Source organism: Chaetodon auriga, chromosome 17, assembly GCF_051107435.1.
Source record: "Chaetodon auriga isolate fChaAug3 chromosome 17, fChaAug3.hap1, whole genome shotgun sequence".
Lineage (NCBI taxonomy): Eukaryota > Metazoa > Chordata > Actinopteri > Chaetodontiformes > Chaetodontidae > Chaetodon > Chaetodon auriga.
In genome coordinates, this window is record NC_135090.1 from 8,029,424 (window position 1) to 8,052,008 (window position 22,585).

Genomic DNA, 22,585 nt, shown 5'->3' on the forward strand with positions numbered 1-22,585 from the left:
TTCCCTCTTCAGATTGTCCCCAACTGTCAATAACTTGCTGTCCTGCTTTGTTACAGTTTAGCAGTAGATTATGCTGGACGAGGAGAGCCTGGGATAAGAAAAGTTATTATGTACTCTTCTGCTGTGCAGCATAAGCAGATAGAAATAACTGCTGAACATATTGCACCGCTTCATAATTCCATATTATGCAGTAAAACTACAATGTGTGTATTTATGGATTTTATGGTTTTCGCAGTGTAACCCAGCTGTATGTTGCTGCGGTGTGGTGGGTACTCTCTGTATGTAACAGTGTTGTGCTTTCTGTGGATGTGGCAGGGTTTTCCCTGGGCTCTAGTTACGCTGACAAAGATGAGCAGCTCGACTGTTGTGCTGTGGCACAGCATGCTGCTGTTTGGGGTTTGCTCTCCCAGCCCTCATTGCACTTACTGGAAGAAAGTTAGAAATATATCACTGTGTGTGTGTGTGTGTGTGTGTGTGTGTGTTTGGTTTTGTGTGTGTGTGTTGTGTCTGGGCTTGTTCATATATGCAACCCAGTATGCCTGCGCAAACCTCTGGCTGGTCTGTTTTAATCATTTTGAAACTATTACATAATGCAATAAAACATTACAATTACCACAAGCTAAACATCCAGAACACACACTGGAGAATCTGCGGGCTTGGCATCTTATCCAGCCGTGGGGTTTTAGAGATGATGGGTTTAGGGGATGTGTGGAGAGAGACGGGGAGAGGGATGATTTCCAGGGCAATGGTAAATCGCTTAGGGAAGGAAACACAAGGGAAAAACAAAGCAAGGAGGAAATGCACCTGCCAGACAGAGCAGCAGCCGTTGGCCAGCAGCTCCACGAGTTATGTCATAGCCCCGTGGTCCGCTGACTTACAGGTGAGGAGAGCGAAGAGAGAGAAAAAGTTTTGCCAAGGAGCTACATTTCTACTGTTTTCGGCTAAGTTTAACTCACACTGGGGTTCTTTCATCCTATAATGTGCTCCTTTTTTGGAGCTCCCGACTTAAATATCGCTGTGGAATATTTCTTGGCAGCTCGATGTAGTGAATAATTTGGCAAGAAGTGAACTTTGTTTCTAAGCCCAGTATTATTTTTATACCTTACTATCCCATGACCAGCATAAATCATGCTCCTGTGTAAGTCCAGAGTAAACAAAGACTCCCCACAGTGTTACACAGTATATCTTGTCTCTATTAAGTTTATCTACAGGTTATTTTCCCATTTGATCCAGAGGTAGCAAACACTTTTGCACCCTTCGCTGTAGTTACACTCTATAACTTTAACTGTCAGTTAACTGTCATGCCTCTCTCTCTCTCTCTCTGAGTGAGTTAATGGGCCCTCTATTATCATGCAGTGTATACTTTAAGCCAAGACCAACAAACAGAATATGGTCTGAAAAAAGTGGAACTGCTGCGGCCTCCTCTCTGTCTGTAAGTACTCTCAACTATGCCATTACTCCCTTGTACAGTAGCTTTTATCATATGTCATCATGCCTGCTGTATTAGGGTCACACACAGAAATAAGTGCGCACACACACACAAGCAAAGGAGGAGTATAATAACAGGCAAGTGTGGTATGAGTCAGAGCAAGATTTCACTTGGCTAATCCACTCAGCAAGCAGCACATATCCTCCACTATCCTCTCTGTTTACTCGCTCAGGCTGCTGTTAGTCCTGCTCTGGCTTCTCCGTCTGTTTCTTCTGTGTTTGCCTTTGTCACTCTCCCTTTGTCTGTCTTACTTGTCTGTCTTCTTCTCTTTTATTTGTCAGGCTCCTTTTTTTTTCTATAGACTCAATCCAGCCAATTTATTTGGATGACTGTGTGTCAAAACATTGCCAAATTCCAATTTCAAAGCCAATAAAAGAGCAGTTTAGTCATTTAAACCACCTGTGCATGATAGTTTGGCTCGGCCGCATTATGACATAGTATTAGATAATCATCAGTGCTGGATGTAAGGGACAACACTTCCTAAATGGAGAAATGTTTTCATACATGTTTCATTCATCTCTCTGCTTGTCTGGCATTGCACATGCCCGGTGAATCCAGTCAATTAACAATGACATGACGCAGCAAGCGTGAGAAGTGACAGAGGAAGAGAGAGACAGGGAGAGAGAGAGAGAGAGAGAGAGAGAGAGAGAGAGAGAGAGAGAGAGACAGAACGACAAAGGGTGAGGGGAGAGCGAGGGAAAACACTGGACGCTTGTTTCACACGTGCAGCCTTGTATGTGGGATTGAATGCAACAATATTTCCCACAATCAGCATTTGTGCCTGGCTGCAAGCTGCACAAAATCAGGTCACACCACAGATGTAATTACACAGCAACTCCGTAATGTCCGTTGCATGGAGCGGTCAGAGGGAACAGTGACCATAAACAAAGATTTTGATCATTGCAGCATTTGGTTAGATCTCATTTACATACAGTATGCAAATATACATGACTTGTTGAGGTTTTACAAGAGGTTATGTGCCGGACTATTTCTTGCTTGGGAGCTGTAATTTCCCGGAGCCCGTATCCGGTGGTGACAGCAGAGACTTCAGGAAATGTAAATGTGTAATTTAGTGAGTTTTAGAGGTGCTGGAAGGTGGGTTTTGTTACCTTTGGTCAGACCCAGGCTATCTGTTTCCCTCTCTTTCCAGTCTTTATGCTAAGCTAAGCTAACTGTCTGCTAACTGTGAAGTGTCATACGTGTGTATGTGTATGTGTGTGTGTGTGTGTGTGTGTGTGTGTGTGTGTGTGTGTGTGAGTGAATATAGAGCAGAACTGAAGCAGTCGGGCTCAGGCTTGTCATCACCGTGGTGACCTAAGGTTCCTGGGTATATTTGTGTTTGTGTTGTGGGTAACTATTCTTGTGTGTGTGTGTGTGTGTGTGTGTGTGTGTGTGTGTGTGTGTGTGTGTGTGTGCGTGTGTGAGCTAATTCAGAGGTGCCGGGGGCATATGAAGGGCACAGGGCACGTTCTGGTCTTGGAGTGTGTTAGGACCTACTGCATTTGTGAGCATGTGTGTGCATGCCTGTGCGTGCGTGCGTGTGTGTATTTCCATGTGTTTGTATGTGTTTATGTGGCAGTGAGCTTCCTCACTGAGGACATCTGCTTCTGAGCTTCTTTCATAGCTGATGTCCTTCACCAGGGTTCAAGGTTACTGTCTGGAGGTGTTTTACTGTGTGTGTGCGTGCGTGCAGCGGTGTGTATGTAGGTATGCTGCATGTCCTGTATATCAGTGTGTTAACTCTGAAATATAGCAGCCCTTTGTTTGCACAGGGATGGATTTATGGCATTCATATAAAAGTTTGTTTTCATTGACTCCCAAGTGTTTTCATTCACAGTACGTTTGCATTTAGGCCTCTGTTATCATACTGTGTCCACACGCTCGTGTGGGTATGTGTGTGTGTCATTGCTGAGCCGAGTGTAATCTATCTATGTCTGCAGCCATTCTTTAAATCTCATGAAGCCCATAGTGAGACCTTAGAGGTCTCTTTCTTTCTTTCTTTCTTTCTTTCTTTCTTTCTTTCTTTCTTTCTTTCTTTCCCCCCCTCTCTCTCACACACACTCATAAATACAGATGCACACACACATGCTGAGCTCATGGGGCCTCTATCGTCATCTGTACCATCAGCAGCCTCCAGTACTCATAATGGAGGCCAAGACCAACAGACAGAAAATAGACAGTCGCAAAATAACCAAGTTGTCCTCCACAGTCTGGGCTTAACTGCCTGCCAACTTCTCCTTTTCACTTCCCTTGACATGAGACTGAAATCATGCATTATTGTCCAAACTATACTCCATTATGACAGATTGATGGAGGATTTGTTATTCTAACCACAGATAACTGGACATGCCACTCCACACACATGTGCACACAAGACGGAAATACCGCCCAACCGTACCTTTGCATGTGGGCATCGATATGTAATGCAAACCCTGACTGAGGGACATTTAACGACCATTATTAAGGCGTCATGTGATTTTTCATTGAGTTGTCTTCAAATAAGTGAAAACAAACCTGCCTGTGGTGTGAAAGTCCTTGTCTTCAATGATCAGCTGGAAACAAAAGAAATTCCTGACACATGTGAAACTGCATTGGAAATAACTTGTTGTCTCATGTAGTTGACTTAATTTTTCCTTGACTGAGTACAGGGCTACAGCACACACAGTACACTGCATGACCTGAACAAAGATTGAACCCAGTATTTAGGCTGGTTACAGTGTGTGTGATACCCATCCCACTTATATTTAGCGTGATACCAGTACAGAGAGGGAAAGACTCCCTGGGATTAAATCAAGCTCTCTGGCGTGCCATTGCACCTCATGGCCCTCTCACTTCTTTATTTTAGATCCCACTGAAGACCTAGTTTGAAAGCCAACTGACTGATTGGCCCAGACAGCCGCAGGGAGGCTTTTTTAGATGGGTGCAATGAAATCCTCCAGAAACACGAGTCAGCGCTTCTAACCGGGCTTAAATACAGGACCACCAGCTGTGACCCACCCCTCTCTCGCCTGACCCACAGACAGTTGTACCATACTGAAGAATATTACCCTTGTTTGACCTCAGTGTGTGCTTATCTGTAAATATCCTGTGATCTCATGTGTGTGGTGATTGTTGGGGTTTACCTGCTTTTGTCACTCTCCAGCTTTTTTTTATTTTGAAGGCTGTATTTGTTTTATCCATGCATGCACTTCATTTTATTCAATTCAGTCTTAAGTATGTTCAATATTTAAGCTATGGCTGGAGAAAGGATTAGAAAAGATGATGGAAAAAGTAGACGGTTTTATGGGATCTCTCATGCTTATTTCTAAAGATCGTAGGACAACATGGATGCAGCATCTGTGACATCAAGTTTTGGAAAGTGATTTGGGATTTACCATCAGCACCATGTCAGTGTTTTGGAGCCACAAAATCCCAATTTATTAAACAGGGAAAAATCATTTTTCACATTAGAAGAGGTGAATTTAGCTGCTGAGACCTGTCACTTTGTACTGTGGGCCAGCATTTAGTGGTCATGAGAGGAGCTGTATCTTACTCACAATGGCTTCAACAGTCTACTTTATTATTCCTTTCATTGACTAATTACTTTGTTAAGGTTTAACAACCTTTGAACTGTGACATTTCATCACCTTTCCAAATGTAGAATTTCACAGTTGCCTTGTTGCACATTCAGCAGACATGACTCAGCAGACGTGGAGCATTAGCATTCATATGAGTGGTTTTTTTGTCCATCTAATGAATGTGAGCTCCTTAGCCACAAAATGCTCCACAGGATCCACTAACTCCTTGCTAACTTGCTAACTTGCTAATTTAGCCCGTTGACCGTTTGGTGCTGGACAGGTTCTGTGCAGTGTTTTTTGCTGAAAAAGAAAGAAAATGAAATGAGGGTGAATCAAATCAGTTAAATTGTGGGCTTTAAAACCACAACTGTGAGTTAAGAGACTGAAGAGTCACCGAAAGAAATTGATGATGCTTAAAAATGACTTAATGCCCATTTGAGATGCTCATATTTTGAATGACAAACAAATTCTTCTGAATCTCTTGGTATGATTCTCTCATTGTCTGTAACCAGGTGGCCTTAAAGAAACATCTGCTGAGCTGGCTGCTTATTGTTAAACCTGGGGATTAAGCATAGTAGTAGTAGATTGTTGCTGCCCTTTGCTAAGGCCAACAAAGCCGAATTAGACTTCTGGGGACTCTCAGGTTTTGCATTTGACGCGTTGCAGCAGTACAACAAAACACAGTGCGGTTTTGATTATAATTGCGGTGGATTAAGCCCAGTGCAGTCTGAGCTGGCCTGTGTGTTTTTCTGTTTGGAGATGTGTAGATGGTGCAGTAAATGTTGAGGGATTAGTCAAAGCTGAAGGGTCACAGCACTAATCTCATTATGGCAGGAGGGGAAGGAGGGATTTGACCACTCCTGAACGACTTCGTAGGCATCCTCAGCGCCGGGGGAATCCCTGTTTCACTGCAGAGGACTCTCCCACACACACATAATAAACCTACAGGTGCTTCAGTGGTATTTTTCTGCTATATTGTTGAACAAATGCATGAAGTAGTCAATTTATTCTTTACACCTTTCTATAAAGCCGTCGTAGCAGGCATTTGAACCCACGATCGAGACAGAATTTCTATATATGCATATTGATGTACAATAGAAATGATGATATCATATCTGTTGGGACTTCACTTGTTGGTGTTTAGGATGTGATAAACCCTATGAGAGTGTAAAGCAAGCTCCAACAGTAACAGGACTCCAGTGTCCATGCCACTCCTTTGATAAGGCTCTAATTATAAAGCTAGCCCTACATACTGGGATGGGTTCGTAAGGTATGGAGAATTGACACTTGCTGTACAGTTTATAGGCTTTGTGTGTTGTTTGACACCATTTAAGGGTTATGGAACAAAGAGTTCTGTTTTAATCACATTACATTAAAACAGAAAGTCTGATTTTTTTCCCTCGCTTTAAGAAATGTTTAACTTTAACATGGAATATATGGCTAAGTGACTCGTTAAGGCTGACATGTTGCAGTGCATGTGAGGTCATGGCGAAACAGTGTGGACAAGAACTGCGAGTGCTCCAAAACAAAACAGTAAAACTCCGAGCGAACCTATAAATGAAATGTGCCTTTCTGTCTGTCCGTCATCTGTCTGTCTGCACTCAGCAAACACAGGCACTGGCCTACACATGGGCGCGTGCGCACAGTCACACAAAACGCATGCGCGCACACAGACACACACTCAGCACACGCACAAGCCACAATGACACATCCTAGTGAGTGTTTCGGCTTTTTGTGTGACAATAATAAAACCGAGGGCCAGGAAAAAAGGAGAGTGACTTGCAAAAGACACGTGGACAGGCGAGTCCTCCGCTCAGAAAACATCCTTTTGCTGTCTTCCTCTCCTTCCTCTTCATCCATCGTCCAACGCTCGATCTCTCAGACCAGTAGAGGGGATCTAATTAAGATTCTTTTGCTTCCTACTTTGTATTTTGCTGTTATTTCAGTCTCCCTCCAGAGAGATGCAGGCACTGAGGCGGTGTTGTTAGGTCAAGCTCTTTGATCCAGAGGTTGAAGGTGAGAGTGATTTGTTTGTGCTTGAATGCACCATCACTCCATACACGCTGTGTTAAGACAGCTGGAGTCCACTGTGGCAAAACGGCCCATTGATTATTTTGCATGTCAAACTCTGTTTACTCTGCAGCAGAAGGATAATTTTGTTGACAGGGTTTTGTTATCAATTAACAGCCGATTACAGGGTATTGCCAAATTTACTTCTAAATGGCTGGAGAAAAAAAAAAAAAACAACTGAAATTTTTTAAATCTTTTCTTTGGAAACAAATAAGATTACCTCACGCAAATGGTGGATTTGATCAGTCATATATCACTTATATCACTATGAAGTTGATCATTCTAGTCCATTTTTTTGGCTTGTATGTGTTTGCCATGAAGCTACCGCTCTCACCTAAAGTCATTTTTAAAATATTTCATGGTTTGAAGAGGTTTTCATCGTCATGATGGGTCTGTTGCAGAAATGTAAGAGGAACTCCAAGAATGTCTTTTCTGCACATTTAAGTCTGTGTGTGTTTGTTTACATTGCTTGTTTGTTGCTCCTTGTAAGCTTTAGCTAATTATAACACAGTCTACTGACCGTTTCACACCTGGCTGCATCGCCAGCAGTCCACCAGAATGAATCAAGCCAAGTTGAAGGCTTATCACTGCCGCTGACATGCTCCTGATGGACAGCAGACGTTTTGGTAAAGGTTACCCTGACAGCCCCACTCATGGCCTGATGAAGAACATGAATGCAACACGTGACCGATTGAATGAACCACTGACTCTCAAGGGCCGGCCTGAGTGCCTCCTGCAGCATGAAGTGGCCACTTGATTTCCAGGGAAACCTAGAGAAATGAGAACAAGGAAATCGGACCAAGCTGGTTGTTTGAAAAGAGTTACAGCTGAGCCGCAGACTGGAGTGTGATTTGTCAAATGAGATGCAGGTCATTGCACCTGCCACCTGTCTGTGTGAAAAATAACATGAAACCATATGAAGACAGTGTCAGTGCCATGTTTGTCTCAGACGCAGGGTGTGAGTTGAAGAGGCTCTCCTCTGTGCCTCAGTCAAAAAGATCTCGGTCAAATCGATACAAAGAGAAACAGCTGAAGTCAGCTGGCTTTGACACAAACCCTACAACACCGGGGTTGTTTGTGCCCGACAAGTGCCAGCTGAACATCTTTTCAGTCAGCTGGACGAGCTCAGAAAAGGTTAAAATCTACATTTTACTCAGATGACATGGCGGACACATATATGTAGTTTGTGTATTTTTGGAAGGGGAATTCCACGTCTTCCGCTCTCTCATTTGTCTCCCCTGCTTTCATTACCCAGAAGCAATTGGCCTTCTTCCCTCAAATCACACACTGGCCTGTTCCCAGTGGTCACTCCTTTCCTTTCCCTCCTTTTCCTCTCCTTTCCTTTCCTTTCCTTTCCCTCCTTTTCCTTTCCTTTCCTTTCCTTTCCTTTCCTTTCCTTTCCTTTCCTTTCCTTTCCTGTGTGAATTTCCCTTGGGGATGAATAAAGTATCTATCTATCTATCTATCTATCTATCTATCTATCTATCTATCTATCTAGTCCACCTCTTTCATGCTTATGTATATAGTAAATGTTCTTCCCTCTCTTTCCTTCCTACCATATTCTTTGCTTATTTGGTGAGTTTGGAGTTATTTTTCCCACATATTTACACATTCCTGCCAGTTGCCTCTTGGCAGTTATGATTTGGATGATTTGATTGTCTCTGCTTGGAGACTATCGCAGATGTATTTCATGAATGCTGCTGCTGATCTCACAGGAATGGTCCTGCATATGGAGAGACAGACAGACAGACCTGTAATTCTGCGTCTGTGTGTGGAATGATAATGATTTTGACCCCGGCCTTGGGTTAGCCTCGTCTAGCTCAGCGACAGCTACCACAGAGCTCCAGACGGCAGGCCCTTACCTTCGTACACTTTTAACCAACCCCCCCCCTCGCCTGATGGACCGAAGGATTTGTCATCAACACGCAAATTCGGGATTTAACACACGCACGTTCCCAAACCCCCTGCTGGCACACAGTTGAAAGCACAACTGTTCAGGGTCACAAATGGACAGTATGGACACTCAGCTAAACAGACTTTGAGCTTAATGCAGAGCACTTAGGAACGCGAAATAAGAGACATGATGTTAAGTATAATAAAATGAAAAATGAATAACTTCACAGGCTTAATGGGAGTAGTATTTGTTGTATACTACTACTGTATTTGTTGTAACATAGATACAAAAACACAGTACACAGTGACTTACAGTACCTTACAAAAAAGGAGGAAATCAGAACCTGTGGTCAAATATGTACACAGAAATATTACTATATGTGAATACTAGAAAAAATATGATTATTATAATATGTGTATATACAGTATACATAATATATATGCATGTAAGTGCAACACTGAGCAAAAGAAAACCATTTTTAACAAGATTTTTGTGATGTTACTGTAGGAAATAAGAAATGTCTGGTATAGGTCACAGGGTCACAATGAACACTTTAAGGCATCTCATATCATAGAAGTATATTCATGATCTCTTTGTGTTCAAGGACAGAAATAATAAGACTAAATATGATTGTGGTGGTAAGAGCTTGTAGTCGTCGGTTCTGAGTGCTTTCCGTGTCGTGACCTGAATACCTCACCGTTGAAGCCCGGCCAACAGCTCATTAACATTCCAATACAGCTCTAATCAGCATCGCAACGTGTGTGTGTGTGTGTGGGTGGGTGAGCGTGAGAGAGGGAGAGAGAGAGACCCCGCACGTGAGGACACAGTGAGAGTGTGTGATGAAGTGCCCACTCCAGGTGATCAGAACCGAACTGTGTGATTGGTTCCACTGACTCCCAGCATTCCTCTCGCATATCAAACTATTCTGCAGCTTTTGCACAGCTGAGACTCATTTCACTCACAAGTTTTATTGATCTAGTCATGAAACACATGAAGATGGGGGGGGGGGGGGGGGGGGGGGCAGCTCACTTGAAGTCAGGTGGAAACATTTTGAGGGGGTGACTCTAATAAGCTTTGTTACTGTTGTTGCTCAGTTAGAAAGAAAAATAACCATTTCTTTGTCTTTATCTCTGTTTCTTTCTCTCCAGAAAGGCTATATAACTCCAATGGGCGTGACTTGAGAAGGGCACTGTTCTCTCTAAAGCAAATTTTTCAGGTAACACACACACACACACACACACACACACATATTTCACATGCAGTTACTGTCAGTGTGTTGTTGCAGAATGCAGTCGGTTATTGTGGCCACTGCGCGCTTCCATGATGACAGGGATCTCCATCAACGTGGCATTTCTCTCCCCGTGTGTGTATCTGTGGGCGTGTGTAGCTCTGTGTGGGTGTGTGGGTGGGTGTTTGTGTTTGTGTGAATCTTTATTTTAAGATGAGAGGAGTCAGCCACCTAAAATACCAAAGGCTTTTTCTGGAGCACACACACACACAAACACGCAAACATGATAACAGATAGTTCAGCAAACAATGCAAGAACTTTAAATGACTGCAGCATTGAAGTGCTGTTGCACGTTTCATGGTTTAATGGCCCAAAAAAACTTGTGTCAGTACCTGTTGGCGTTTTGAACAGTTGAATGAAAACATCTATTATACCTACTCGTCATTCAACGGCCTTTGCGTAAAGCTTTGCGCAGCTCCTGCCAATGACATGATTTCCTCCCAGGTTCCAAGCTTATTTACCACCTAAAGCCCTTGAATGAGCAGAAGTAAAACACATGGTCGCTGACGTGTGTGTCAGCTGGCCTAAACTGGTGGTGGTGGTGGTGGTGGGGGGGGGGTTTGAAAGTTGACACACTGTCAACTTTAATCCTCTCCCTGCACATTACTGACACCATGTGGTAGCAAAAGAGAACCCAATTGTATGCACCAGTTCCAATCAAATGATAGTGTTGCAGGAGGACTTTTGCTTGGTTCTGGATGTTTGCAGCAGGTGTGTGTTGTATTTACTGATGCTTTCTCTGTTTAACTGCAGGATGACAAAGATCTGGTCCACGAGTTTGTGATAGCTGAAGGTCTGACGTGTCTCATCAAGGTGGGAGCAGAAGCTGACCAGAACTACCAGAACTACATATTGAGAGGTACGGTCTCCCTCACTCTCGAATGGCCACAATCAGATACAGTATTACAAGTAGGAATACTGACATTAACATACAGTATGTTTAGAATTTTGTTACTGGAAAAAAAGAAAAGAATAAAAGAGACAATACAACAGTACATACAACAGCAGGTGTAACGTCTCTATTAAACATCTTTTATTATTTTTATGAAATATTAGCAAAAGTTTGCAATAAAAAAAATAACAAATGTCAGAGTTTAGCTTTGTGTTTGTCTGTGTGCCAGTTACCAAGAAGCACAATTTATAATACAAATGACGATAACAGAACCAATAATAAACATTTGTTGATAATAGGACTTAAGGAAAACAAACATTTCTAATATTGTTGAGATTAGAAATATAAATGCACAATAAAAACACAAATAAACTGAAAAATAAACAGACAAGTAAAGAAAAAAACACTGATGACCACACATCAGAAAAACGACAACAATGAGCGATAAATAAGAATATATCTGAATGAGACACAGACGTGTCTGTCAGGTGTACAGTAACAACCAAGCCGGCAGCAGTGGCTGCACGTGAACATGACACACTCTTTCAAATATGCATTCATTTGTCGAAATGTGTGCGTGTGCATGCAGCAGCTGGTATTTTCTAAATGTGCGGGGAAGAAGCTGAAGTACAGATGTTACTGAAAGAAACAAAATGCAGATGCTTTGATACAATAAGTCTTCAGATAGCTCTCACTGTAAACGTTCATTTTAAACCAAAATGAAAGAGAGTGTAAACATGGAAAATGTTTTCAAAAGCCCCCAGAGGAACAGAGAATTTGACTGGCTCATTAGCAACAGGCCTGGGCAAAAAAAAGACTGATTTTATCAGTCACTGTTAATCAAAATGCTGTAACTGAGCTCTCCATGTACAACTATAACAAAATAGTATGAATGTGTCATCAATCATCCATTCAAAGAACTGTTTTCATTTTACTTTATACAATAATTAAACGAGATGACAGCAAATTATATGCACAAACTAAGTGTAACCATAGAAAAGCCCCTGGAACAACAGAGGGATAGATACCTGCTCTAACTCTACCTGTACCGTACATCACTGACATCATCAGTTGTCAACTCTAGTCATCATAGTCATCACCGTAGTCATCATCATAGGCATTATCATAGTTATCACCATAGGCATTATCATAGTTATCACCATAGGCATTATCGTAGTTATCATCATAGTCATTGTCGTCATCATTATAACCATCAGCACCATCATCATCGCAAATGTCATCAACATTGTCGTCATCATTATAACCATCAGCACCATCATCATCGCAAATGTCATCAACATTGCCGTCATCGTCATATTCGCCGTCGTTGTCATTGTTGTCATCATCATATTCTTGATTTTCGTCATCTTCGCCATTGTCATTGTAATCTTCATCGTCATCGTTTTCATCGTCATCGTCGTCGCAAATGTCATCAACATTGTTGCTGTCATATTTGACAGCGTCATCATCATAACCGTCCGTGCCGTCATCATCCTCAATATTGTCAGCATCATCGACGTTGCCATCATCATCGCTTTCGTCATCATCACCATCGCCATAGCCATTTTCACCATCATCATCATCATCATTATCGCTAATGTCATCAGCACTGGCATCATCATATTTGCCACCATCATCATCATCATCATCATCATCATCATGATCGTCAATGCTGTTGTCATCACCATCGTCATCATCGTTGTAACTTCCATCATCATATTTCCCATCGTCATCGCTGTCACTGTCGTCTCCATCATCACCACCATCGTCCTCGTAGCCACTGTAGATGCCAGGGACATCTCCACCTCCCTCGTCATTGACCTCCTTAATCAGAATGCCGTAAGGTCGAATAGAGCTCTCCACTATCTTCCTCTCCTCGCTGGCAGACGTTCCGTCACTCACGCGAATGAGCCAGTAGTCAAACCGTTTGCAAATCTCTCTGTTTTTCGGATTGATTCGATTTTGCAGGATGACTTTGTAACTTTTCCCCGTCGTCTTTGATGTGAAGGTCTTGGCGTACTCCTCCCTCTCGGCCACATGTATGTCTGGTGTAGAGTAGATCCCCCTCCCGTACATCGCTCGATCTCCTGCGCTGTAGTGACTCCTAATGATGCCTTTGACTCCATTTAGGCTCGTTCCGTGGTAGGAAACAGGCCATTCTCCAGGTACGGAGTGACTCCTCCATCTTTTGGAGCCCAACCAGGTGTCTCCATCTGCGTATTTACCATTGACCTTTAAGGCCATGCGGTACCAACCTTTTGGGCGCTCATAAAGCTCATCCCCTCTCGAACACTCAGCCGTGTCTGAGAGGTTGGTGAAGTCGCAGTCATACTCTGGGTCAAAGAAATCTTCCTCCTTGATGAACGACTCCTTCACAGCCTTTCGTTTCCCGATGAGGTTGTGCAGGTGGAACTCATCCACGGACAAAATATCCTCTGTTCTCCCGCGTCTTTTCCTGTCGTAGGGTTTAATGGTTTGTCCAAGAAGTGAAGATATGATTTCAATTCTCAAATCTGAGTCCAAATACATGCTTAAGGAAGATGAGAGCAAAGTTGTTGTTTCCTTCTGTCGCTCGAGCTGTTTGGTTTGGGCTTGCCTCTTCTCTTTCACTTTCACTTTCACTTCAGCTCATGATCTTGATGAAATGATCGGCGCTGTTGCTTTGATGTGCAGCTATAAACCGCTAAACTGTGACAGAGACCTGTATTACATTCTTCCCGCTTTACACCATCACGATCGATAGCCTATCAACACTGAAGAGTGTTGTTCCACAGACGGGCAAGGATGAACGCATGCGCTGAAAGGGAAGCGGAATCCCCCCAAAACTTGGTATTTCAGCCGGATGGGTGAGGCTTCGCAGACTCCGTGAGCGTCTCAGTCTGTGAGGGAGGAAAGAGTGAAAGTGGTGTGGGACGTGAGATGATGATAATAAATTGCATTTAGTTTTATTTATTTAGTTCGGACTAGTTTTATTTCTGAAGGCTGGAAAATGATGCAGACTAGACAGATAGACAATATATTATTCATATTTTCCTATTATTTATGTACTTCACACCCATGTTCAGGGAAATTGATCTGGTCTTGAAAGTTCGTCGAGCTGAGCGTCCTGATGCAAGACTACATCGATATCAGAATACAGACCTAACAACATATGATGGTCAATTTGAGAATCCATTAACAGTGCAGGGAAGCGTCGTCACACCAGCATGTACAAGGTGCAAAAATCTCTGTCGTCGATAGGCGCGAAGTCTCCTGTAAATTTAGTCTTGAGGTTAAGGCAGAGAGAAGGGTAACAAAGAACTTTTTCAATCCGGTTTTGCTCGTTTATCTTGAAAAGTGACAAGACGACCCAGAGTCAGAGCATCAGGCACGCAACAGTGCGTTTGACGCGGCGCGTAATAGGCCCCGCACCCGCGTTTTTAGAGACGGCTGAGATGCACCATCCTCGTCCGTCCGAGTGGACGCGACTGCAGTGACGTTTCGCCAATAAATGACACAAAGTAAAGTCCTCTGGAGCTGCTGAGCAACTCTGCCTTTTGCCCACAACCCGGTGCTGCTGCCTTTGGATTACCATCGGAGGCTAATTTGAGAGGACTCAAATGCCATCATATTTAACTGTATAACAAATGCTTTTGCAGCATTTACTTAAACACATGCTTATAGGCACAAAACGTAAGTTGTGTGTTGGTGTGTATATTATTCTCATTGTTGGAGGAAGTGTTCAGATCTTTTATTTATAAAGGTAAGAATACCACAGTGTAAAAACAAATAAACAAATAGCAAGCAAATGTCTTGCATTTAAAATTTTACTTATTTTTTTTTTTTTACAAAAGTATCACCAAAAACACTCAGTGGAAGTGCAGAGTGGCCCATTTCAGAACAACATGCTGTGCATTGTATTACTGGATTATACTTCCACACTGACTGATCCATTAATGTCTTCATCCCTTCAGTGTTGCAGCTGGTGGGGCTCATTTTAATGCCACATTTTTCAACTATATGACCTGTTTTTTTTTTATTTGTCGGTCTCCAGCACCCTTTTTGATTTGCGCTTCATGAGAAACCATCAGAAGAAAATGAATCATAGCAGCCAGCTGTGCACATGAGCGCAGACCATTGTGTGGTTCTTTCCAGCATTAACAGTAATGATGGAGGCTTGGCTGTGAGCGTCACTCCAAATTCAGACTGCAGATGGAAGAGAAAACTGCTGCCTTCAGGTGCCTTTAAACAGAGTCATCAGTGGGAATATTACCACAGTCAGACTAAAACACGATAAAATTCATTAACAGACAAAATAGCTTCTGTTCTGCATCTTTTCTTATTTGTCCAAGATGTGAAGACAAACTTACACTTTCAATTTAATGATCTGTAATCATGACAGGAATCTAGGAAATGCACTAATGGTTTCCAAAGAGAAGGCATGGAAGGTATGAGTGTAAATGCAAAATGGAAGGGAATCTAGGGGTAAAGAGAGAGAAGAGAATGACTTGATATGATTGAGGCCAATGATTAGCATGATAGTGTCCTCTAAAAGGGCATAAGTGTCACATGTATCTGTGCTGGTACAGCTCAGGCTCCATTCCCAGTTGTCTTGTATTGTTTTCCACCAAAATTCAGAAATCCACTTTTCAATGCGGCTCACTCAATGCGTGTAGAAAAAGCACGGTAGCTGAATTCATAAGCGACAGTGGAAAACTTCACTAACTCCCCAAGTTGTTTCATTTAAATGGCGTTTCTTCTCTCGGTTTCGTTGGTGTGAGGGCTCAGTGGCTTCCTTCCAAAGTGGCTTTTTCCGCACAGTCCTGAACTTTCAGCAGTTTTGCTGCGGTTGAAATAACTAACCGAGGACTTCACATGACGTCCCATCTGTAGACTTCTAATGACAACTCACTTCAGATTGTTTTGGTTTAAATATTCACTCTCCACCATCTGTTTTATCTTCTCATGAATGACGCTGTAGCATTTCCTACTGCTAATGCTTTTAGCATTCATAAAGTCGTGCAGGATGAATTTGTAACCCTTCCCCATTGACTCCACTTTGAAGGTGTTGGCATACTCCATCCTTTCTTCCAAATTTGAGCCCAACTGCAAAAATTGAGGAGGAGAGGTGCTCTCCTCTCCCAGCTCTCTTGCTCGTGTTGTGTTCACCTGTCACAGAAACTTCGATTTAACATGTGGTGAAATAAGATACGAGAATTCACCTTGACTCCTGGTTTGGGTGTAATGCAATCTGCACGGTGCTTTGACGTACAGCAACAGATGACAGCTACGACAGGGAGCGCTGGGCTGCTTTGCTGACTTTGGTTTAAACATGTAAATGTAGCATGTGAAGGAAAGTGCAAGTGATTAGCTCTGTGGTAGTGAGTGTTAGCTTGTCGTCAAAAACTTCATGAGTAAAAGTAGCAATACCACAATGTAAAAGTACATTTTAAAAGTAAGTTTTTTTTACAGAAGTGTTGTCAACAAAAAGTACTCAGGTATTTAAGGTATTCATATTATTATATATATTATAATACTGAATGCAGCGATTATTCATGTCCAGCCACTAAGGCTTGAATAAAAGAATAGTTCCAAATCATTTCCATTTCCTGTTCTGCTCTTCTTTTTGTCCCAAAGCATAATGAAGGAAACCCTTCATCCCTGATGGCTTTCCCTGTTATTTATAGCCACTGTGGATGAACCTGTGTGCTGCACACAGTTGCCATTTGCTGTGCTTGGTTTTGTTTACAGCACGTGTTGAATCATTTTTCTGTATCTGATCTGTCTCTCTAACCTTCTGCCCCCCCCCCCCCCCCCAGCTCTGGGGCAGATCATGCTGTATGTCGACGGGATGAACGGTGTGATCGGGCACGCCGAGACAATCCAGTGGCTGTACGCTCTGGTTGGCTCAAAGGTATAGCCAAGCATGCATACAAGAAAAAAAAAACCCAACCTCAGCACACACACATACACACACACACGCATATCCACAAACACACTGCAAGCAGGCTGTCATCATTATTTGGTGAGCATTATTTTTAGCTTTTATACCCAGAAACACACACACACACACAAATCACATCTGCTACTGATTGTGTTGTGTGTCCTGACCCGAGGGTGGTGTCTTTTGATGGTTTTTGTGGTATCTTCATTATTTTTTAAAGGTGCACTTCGGCTTTGCACTGAAAGTATTAGTCTTAATTCCAGTGCCTAAAGCCCAACACTGTAATGTTTGGACTTCTTTTCTTGGTTTTAAAAATGTCTGTATTTTGATGTTTTTTTCAGTGTGGACATATCATAGAGATGATGCAGATGCTACAAATACACTCCCTGTCTGTACCTGTCATTAAACGAAACAAAGGCGGTGCATAACATGGACTGCAGTGTATTTCATAAACATATTAAGAAATAAATATGGTCTATATGTATTTCCTGGTTGCCAAGACCTCTAAATCTGTTACATGTGCAGTCTGGTCTCAAAGCATTTAATGAACTAAGTTGAGGATTTAAAGAGATATCATTATGTGAGCACAGGAAAACAAAAATAAGTATTAAACGTTTCCAAAAGGATGGTCAGAGCACTATAACATATCCATTGTTTCTGTTGTTTCTCACCTGGTTTGTGACTTCTTCTTCTTCTTCTCCTGCAGTTCCGTCTGGTGGTGAAAACAGCTCTGAAGCTGTTGCTGGTGTTTGTGGAGTACTCTGAGTCCAACACCCCGCTGCTGATAGAAGCCATCACCTTTGTGGACAACAAGAGAGGTATGAAGAACCTCACATGCTGCCAGCTGCTGGGGAACACGTTCTCATTCATTATTCTGTTGGCCTGTGCTCCTTACTGGAATTGACCGGTTCCCTCCTCATATATGGGGGGGGGGCAGAGAGTGACAAAGTAATCCATGTTTGTGTTTGTAATGGGCTGATTTCCAGGCTGCAAGCCATGGTCCAATACGATGGAGATCTTACATGAGAAGGATGGAGTGGACACAGAGCTGCTGGTCTACGCCATGACCCTCATCAATAAGGTGTCCATGTCTTCACTGTCTGTGTCCTGAATGTTAAAATAAAGCTTTAATCTTATTCATCCATGTGTGCTTTAACCCATGCAGTTTCCTTCCTACTTCCTTATTCATTTCATTTTTAGTGAAGTGTTTTAACCCAACCAAAATTCAATAACTGAATATGATTTGCAGTATTTTCAGATTAAAGGATTTTAAACCTCAGTTACACCTTGATGACTTCTCTGTGTCCTTCACTTTTTGCAGACGCTTGCAGCACTGCCTGACCAGGATTCATTCTATGATATGGTGGACGGCCTGGAGGAACAGGGCATGGAGACAGTGTCTCAAAGACACCTCGGGCGGAAGGGCACCGATCTAGACTTGGTCGAGCAGCTCAACATCTATGAGGTTTGAGAGGCTCAAAGTCTTAAGATCACAAGGAAAATATTGCAAGCTGATAATTGCCTCTTAAAAAAGATCAGATTTCTGCCAGTCATGGCTGCTCACATCCAATAAATATGACCCCACGCGATATTTATAGTACATGTACTTAATACAAAAATTCTCAGTGTGAAGCACCCACACCCAATCAACTTTTTCCCCAGATGACCCTACGGCATGAGGACGGCGACGATGACAGCCAGCCTCCACCAATGGGTCGCCGGGACCGCCGGCGAGTCAGCCTCGGGGGCGCGGACAAAAAGCGTGGCCTGGAGAGGAGGCGGAGCCGCAGGGCCTCTCTTGGCCGCTCCGGCCACGCCTCCCCCTGCAGCCCCGCGTCTCCACAGAGAGCCGGCTTCCAGCCTTTCAATGGACAGAGAGCTGAGGACATGAGCGAGAGGTGAGAGGAGGGGACGAGCGTCAGAAGTTGAAGGGGAATTTTAAAAGAGCAGAGGGGAAAAACGGGTTCTTTTCAGCAGGTGCAAACAATTATTGTGCTGCCAAATATTTAATCATGACTCTTGAGATGCACATGTGTTAACTGAGCTCAAGAGAGAAGTCCTGACTGTCTCGTACCAACGCCTTCTGCTCCAGAGCACTGTCAGGTTTCCTTCCATCCATGTAAGTTCAAAGGTCTCTCAGAGTGAAGTCATCTGCTGACCTCTGTGGCCTTCATACTGCTGCTCCTCACCCACATGCTGTAACAGCTACTAGTGTGTCCCCTGTCACATAAAGCACTCTGAGTGTGTTTTATTCTGCAGTGAAACACTGGTGCAGACCTGTGCTCCACTAAAAGAAATATAAAAGTCCTCAGCAGCAGCACGAGCCTTCAGGGTTTGCTTGTAATTCTAATACAAGCATACGTGTTATTAAACCAGCACAGGCTTATTTCAGTGCCGTGTGTGTATGCACGAAAAAGGGGAATTTGGAGCTGTTTGTAGCTGTTTACCTCAGGTAAATATTTCCTCTCTGTGTCCTCACATCCATTCCGACTCCCCTTGCCTGCCTCCTCGCGTGCCTCCCATGCTTCAGCTGGTGTTAAAATGGTGGTCATGTAAGATGCCAGCACACATTTGTATCCCGAAACAGAAGTGAAAACGTGAATAACCGTGTGGGAAATCCATTAGCATATGGTTTGCCGAACAAAGTGATGGGTGTAAGTTGCTCATGCCAGAGACTGCATCCTGCTTCATATTATGCATGCGCACACAGAAAAACAAAACGCAACTTTTATTGGCCGTCCCATTCGTCACACACACATGGCTCTGGTCTTGTGGAACAACACCTGGCAGCGCACGCTGACCCGACCGCAACAGGGCTCATCTGGTTTCACTAGACAAGACAGTTTGGTGACACTGATCTCAAGTCAGTTGTTCAGCCATGTTCTCCTCTTAGCATTCCTTTCCCTCTCCCTTGTCATCATATGTTTCTTTGTGTGCATGTAAAGTGTGTAATGAGAAACATTCATCCCCCCCTCTCTCCTCTCTCATATCTGTGTTGTCTCTTGTCTTTTGTTCTTCTATCACTTTATCTCCATATGATAAATGTCACATCCTTGTTTGTGTTCTCTGAATGTCACAAATGTTTGTGCGGTTTGGTCGAACATTTCCACACATCAGTCTCATCTAACCCTCCATCTCTCCCCTTCCTCTGTTCCATTTCTTTGTTTCTTCATTGTGGTGATTTCCATTTGCATGCTATTCTTATGTATCGCATCATCTCGCCCTCAATCCTTCCCTTAAATGTTCCACCCGTACGTCCATTCATCCACCCCTCAGAGAGGAGGAATGTGAGGATGGGATAGAGGAGGAGGAGGAGGAAGAGGAGACTCCAGTGACTGAGTCTGATTCCGATGAGCAGGAGGGGGCTGATACAGTGTCTGAACAGACCACCCCCAGGTATTTTGGGACATGGTGGTGACATGGAAATGGAATAATATCCTGTGGTCTTCTTATATGCATAGAGCGTCCATGTTTAAAGCCACAAAGCTATTAAAAGTCTCCTTTGTCACTGTTTTGTTGTGTATCTGGGTGGTTTGAGCTCCTTGTGCTCTATATATTAAGCAGTCATTAATATCAAAGCAATACTCTGTAGCCTCTGTAGACATGGTACCACTTCTCTTTGTCTACTTTTGTGCTTTCATCCATTTATTCCTCTCAATCCATTCCTCTGTTTTTAGCCCAGCTACACATCTTCCATCCATAGCTCACCGATCAACCCTCCAGTCCATCACCATCACTTCCAGAAAGGAGAATATAAAAGAGGAGGAGCGCAGTAGTCGGACTGAACCACCTTCAGCACCCACCCTCTGCTCCCCATCTACCCCCAGCTCCTCTCTTCCCATCTCCTCCCCTCTCAGCCCCCCAGCCCAACCCTCCCTCCTGGCCTCCCTGCTGGCCAGGAAGAGGTCCATCGTCACCGTCCCGGCCACGAAAGAGATCAGCCCGCCGTCGCGCGGCAGCTCCCGTCCCTCGCCGGACCGCCTGCCCTACCTGCCCCACTCACCCTTCCACCTCTTCTCCTACGACCTTGACGAGGAGCCGTCGCCCCCACCGCCGGCCAGACCTGGTGACGAGTCACCCAAAACAACGTCTCCCAGGTCAGACGGACAGCAGAAGTTCAAGAAGCACAGAAAGCTTCCCTCGCATCTCTTCAACGTTTTCAGTTTCCACTTCTGTTTCTGGCTTTTATCCTGGCACCAGCTTGGATCTCTTCACATCACTTTTGTTTTCCATCGCCTCCCCTTTTCACCTGTTCTTCACACTTCTTTGACTGCACGGCTTCACACCTTCAGTCTGTCAACGCTCTTAGTCTCACCTGTGGTTTCCTTCACATCTTTTTCTTAGCTCTCTCAATGCATGGATGCTCCTCACTTGTTGGCAGTCTTCACTTTGTTTCCCAGTGTCACGGCTTCTCCCTTCCTTTCAAGTACAGTAGTGTTTTCACAGATGTTTTTTTTTTCAGCTCTTCGTCATTTTAATAGACCTTTCTCATCCTTACTTTCTCCTTTTGCTGTCCATCTTGATATTATATTGTTGAGCTTGATTTTTCTCTCACTAGATAGGACTGCCTTTCCATGTGACCAACACCTCACATATACATAACTTGTTATGATTGTGCTACATCCAGGAAGCTACGATTTAAAGCCTTTTTCACGAATAATTGTGCATACTTAAGCAGACATTGAGTTCTACGTGTTCCCCTATAATTAAGATGATTATGCTTAAAATGTGCTGATATGCTTTGACTACAACTTTACAGTAATATTTCAGCAAATTGTTGCCTGCTAACAGTGGCTAACTCGTCAATTTGTTTTTGAATTTTCTCAAATTCACAGCGGGCTGTACATGACGAGGGACACCTTGCCAGGAATTTTCCAGAAACATAAGGGAATAAACACTAGAGCAGTCACTAATTAGGGTTACTCTAGTGTTTCACCAACAGCATTCCCGCTATGTAACAAGGTGTCACATTCGGTTCTTGTCGCCAGTTTCGCAGTCAGTAGGGTGTCGTGTAACTGGGTGACTGGGGAGGTCACTCACTGTCACCCATTTTCTCACCCCTTCTCTCACCCAGGAATGGAGGTGTCATGTCCTATTCCTCTCTCAGCACCCCCAGTACGCCCACTAGCTCCAGGTGAGAGGAGTGTGCGCCAACATGTGCCTGCCCACGTACATGAAAACATTCTTAAAATACTCATGTACTGTAAACACCTTACAAGTACATGTTCATGTGTGTTTGCATGAACAAACATGCGCACACTCACATGCGCAACAAGTTACGGACTGTGTGCAGCCCCGTGGTGCATTCATGGTGATGACACACTGAAGTGAGAGTCACTTCGGCTCTGTGGTTTCCCAGTTACTGAGCTGCTCCTATTTCGTCCATGGAGAATACAGTCACTGGAACATAATTTATAGCGTATTACATGCTATATATACTGCACATGTGGAAGCTCTGTATATGCAAGGGCC

The 22,585-nt window shown here is 43.5% G+C and overlaps 2 protein-coding genes across 3 annotated transcripts in view; one reads left to right on the plus strand and one right to left on the minus strand.

Moving 5' to 3' along the window:
- fhod3a (formin homology 2 domain containing 3a) overlaps positions 1 to 22,585 on the plus strand; it is a 50,213-nt gene that overhangs the window by 14,040 nt on the left and 13,588 nt on the right. Inside the window, exons 4-13 of one of the 2 annotated variants that reach the window (XM_076753987.1) lie at positions 10,159 to 10,226; positions 11,052 to 11,157; positions 16,989 to 17,083; positions 17,820 to 17,931; positions 18,100 to 18,194; positions 18,435 to 18,578; positions 18,776 to 19,011; positions 20,390 to 20,509; positions 20,791 to 21,210; positions 22,188 to 22,247. In XM_076753987.1, coding sequence (XP_076610102.1) covers positions 10,159 to 10,226; positions 11,052 to 11,157; positions 16,989 to 17,083; positions 17,820 to 17,931; positions 18,100 to 18,194; positions 18,435 to 18,578; positions 18,776 to 19,011; positions 20,390 to 20,509; positions 20,791 to 21,210; positions 22,188 to 22,247 — 1,456 coding nt within the window. The remainder of the gene's footprint in view (positions 1 to 10,158; positions 10,227 to 11,051; positions 11,158 to 16,988; positions 17,084 to 17,819; positions 17,932 to 18,099; positions 18,195 to 18,434; positions 18,579 to 18,775; positions 19,012 to 20,389; positions 20,510 to 20,790; positions 21,211 to 22,187; positions 22,248 to 22,585) is intronic. The other variant, XM_076753988.1, reaches the window with a different exon arrangement.
- LOC143335539 (uncharacterized) lies at positions 11,612 to 13,987 on the minus strand. Its single transcript, XM_076755053.1, has one exon. The coding sequence runs from the start codon at positions 13,717 to 13,719 to the stop codon at positions 12,271 to 12,273; it is 1,449 nt and encodes a 482-aa protein (XP_076611168.1). The 5' UTR covers positions 13,720 to 13,987; the 3' UTR covers positions 11,612 to 12,270.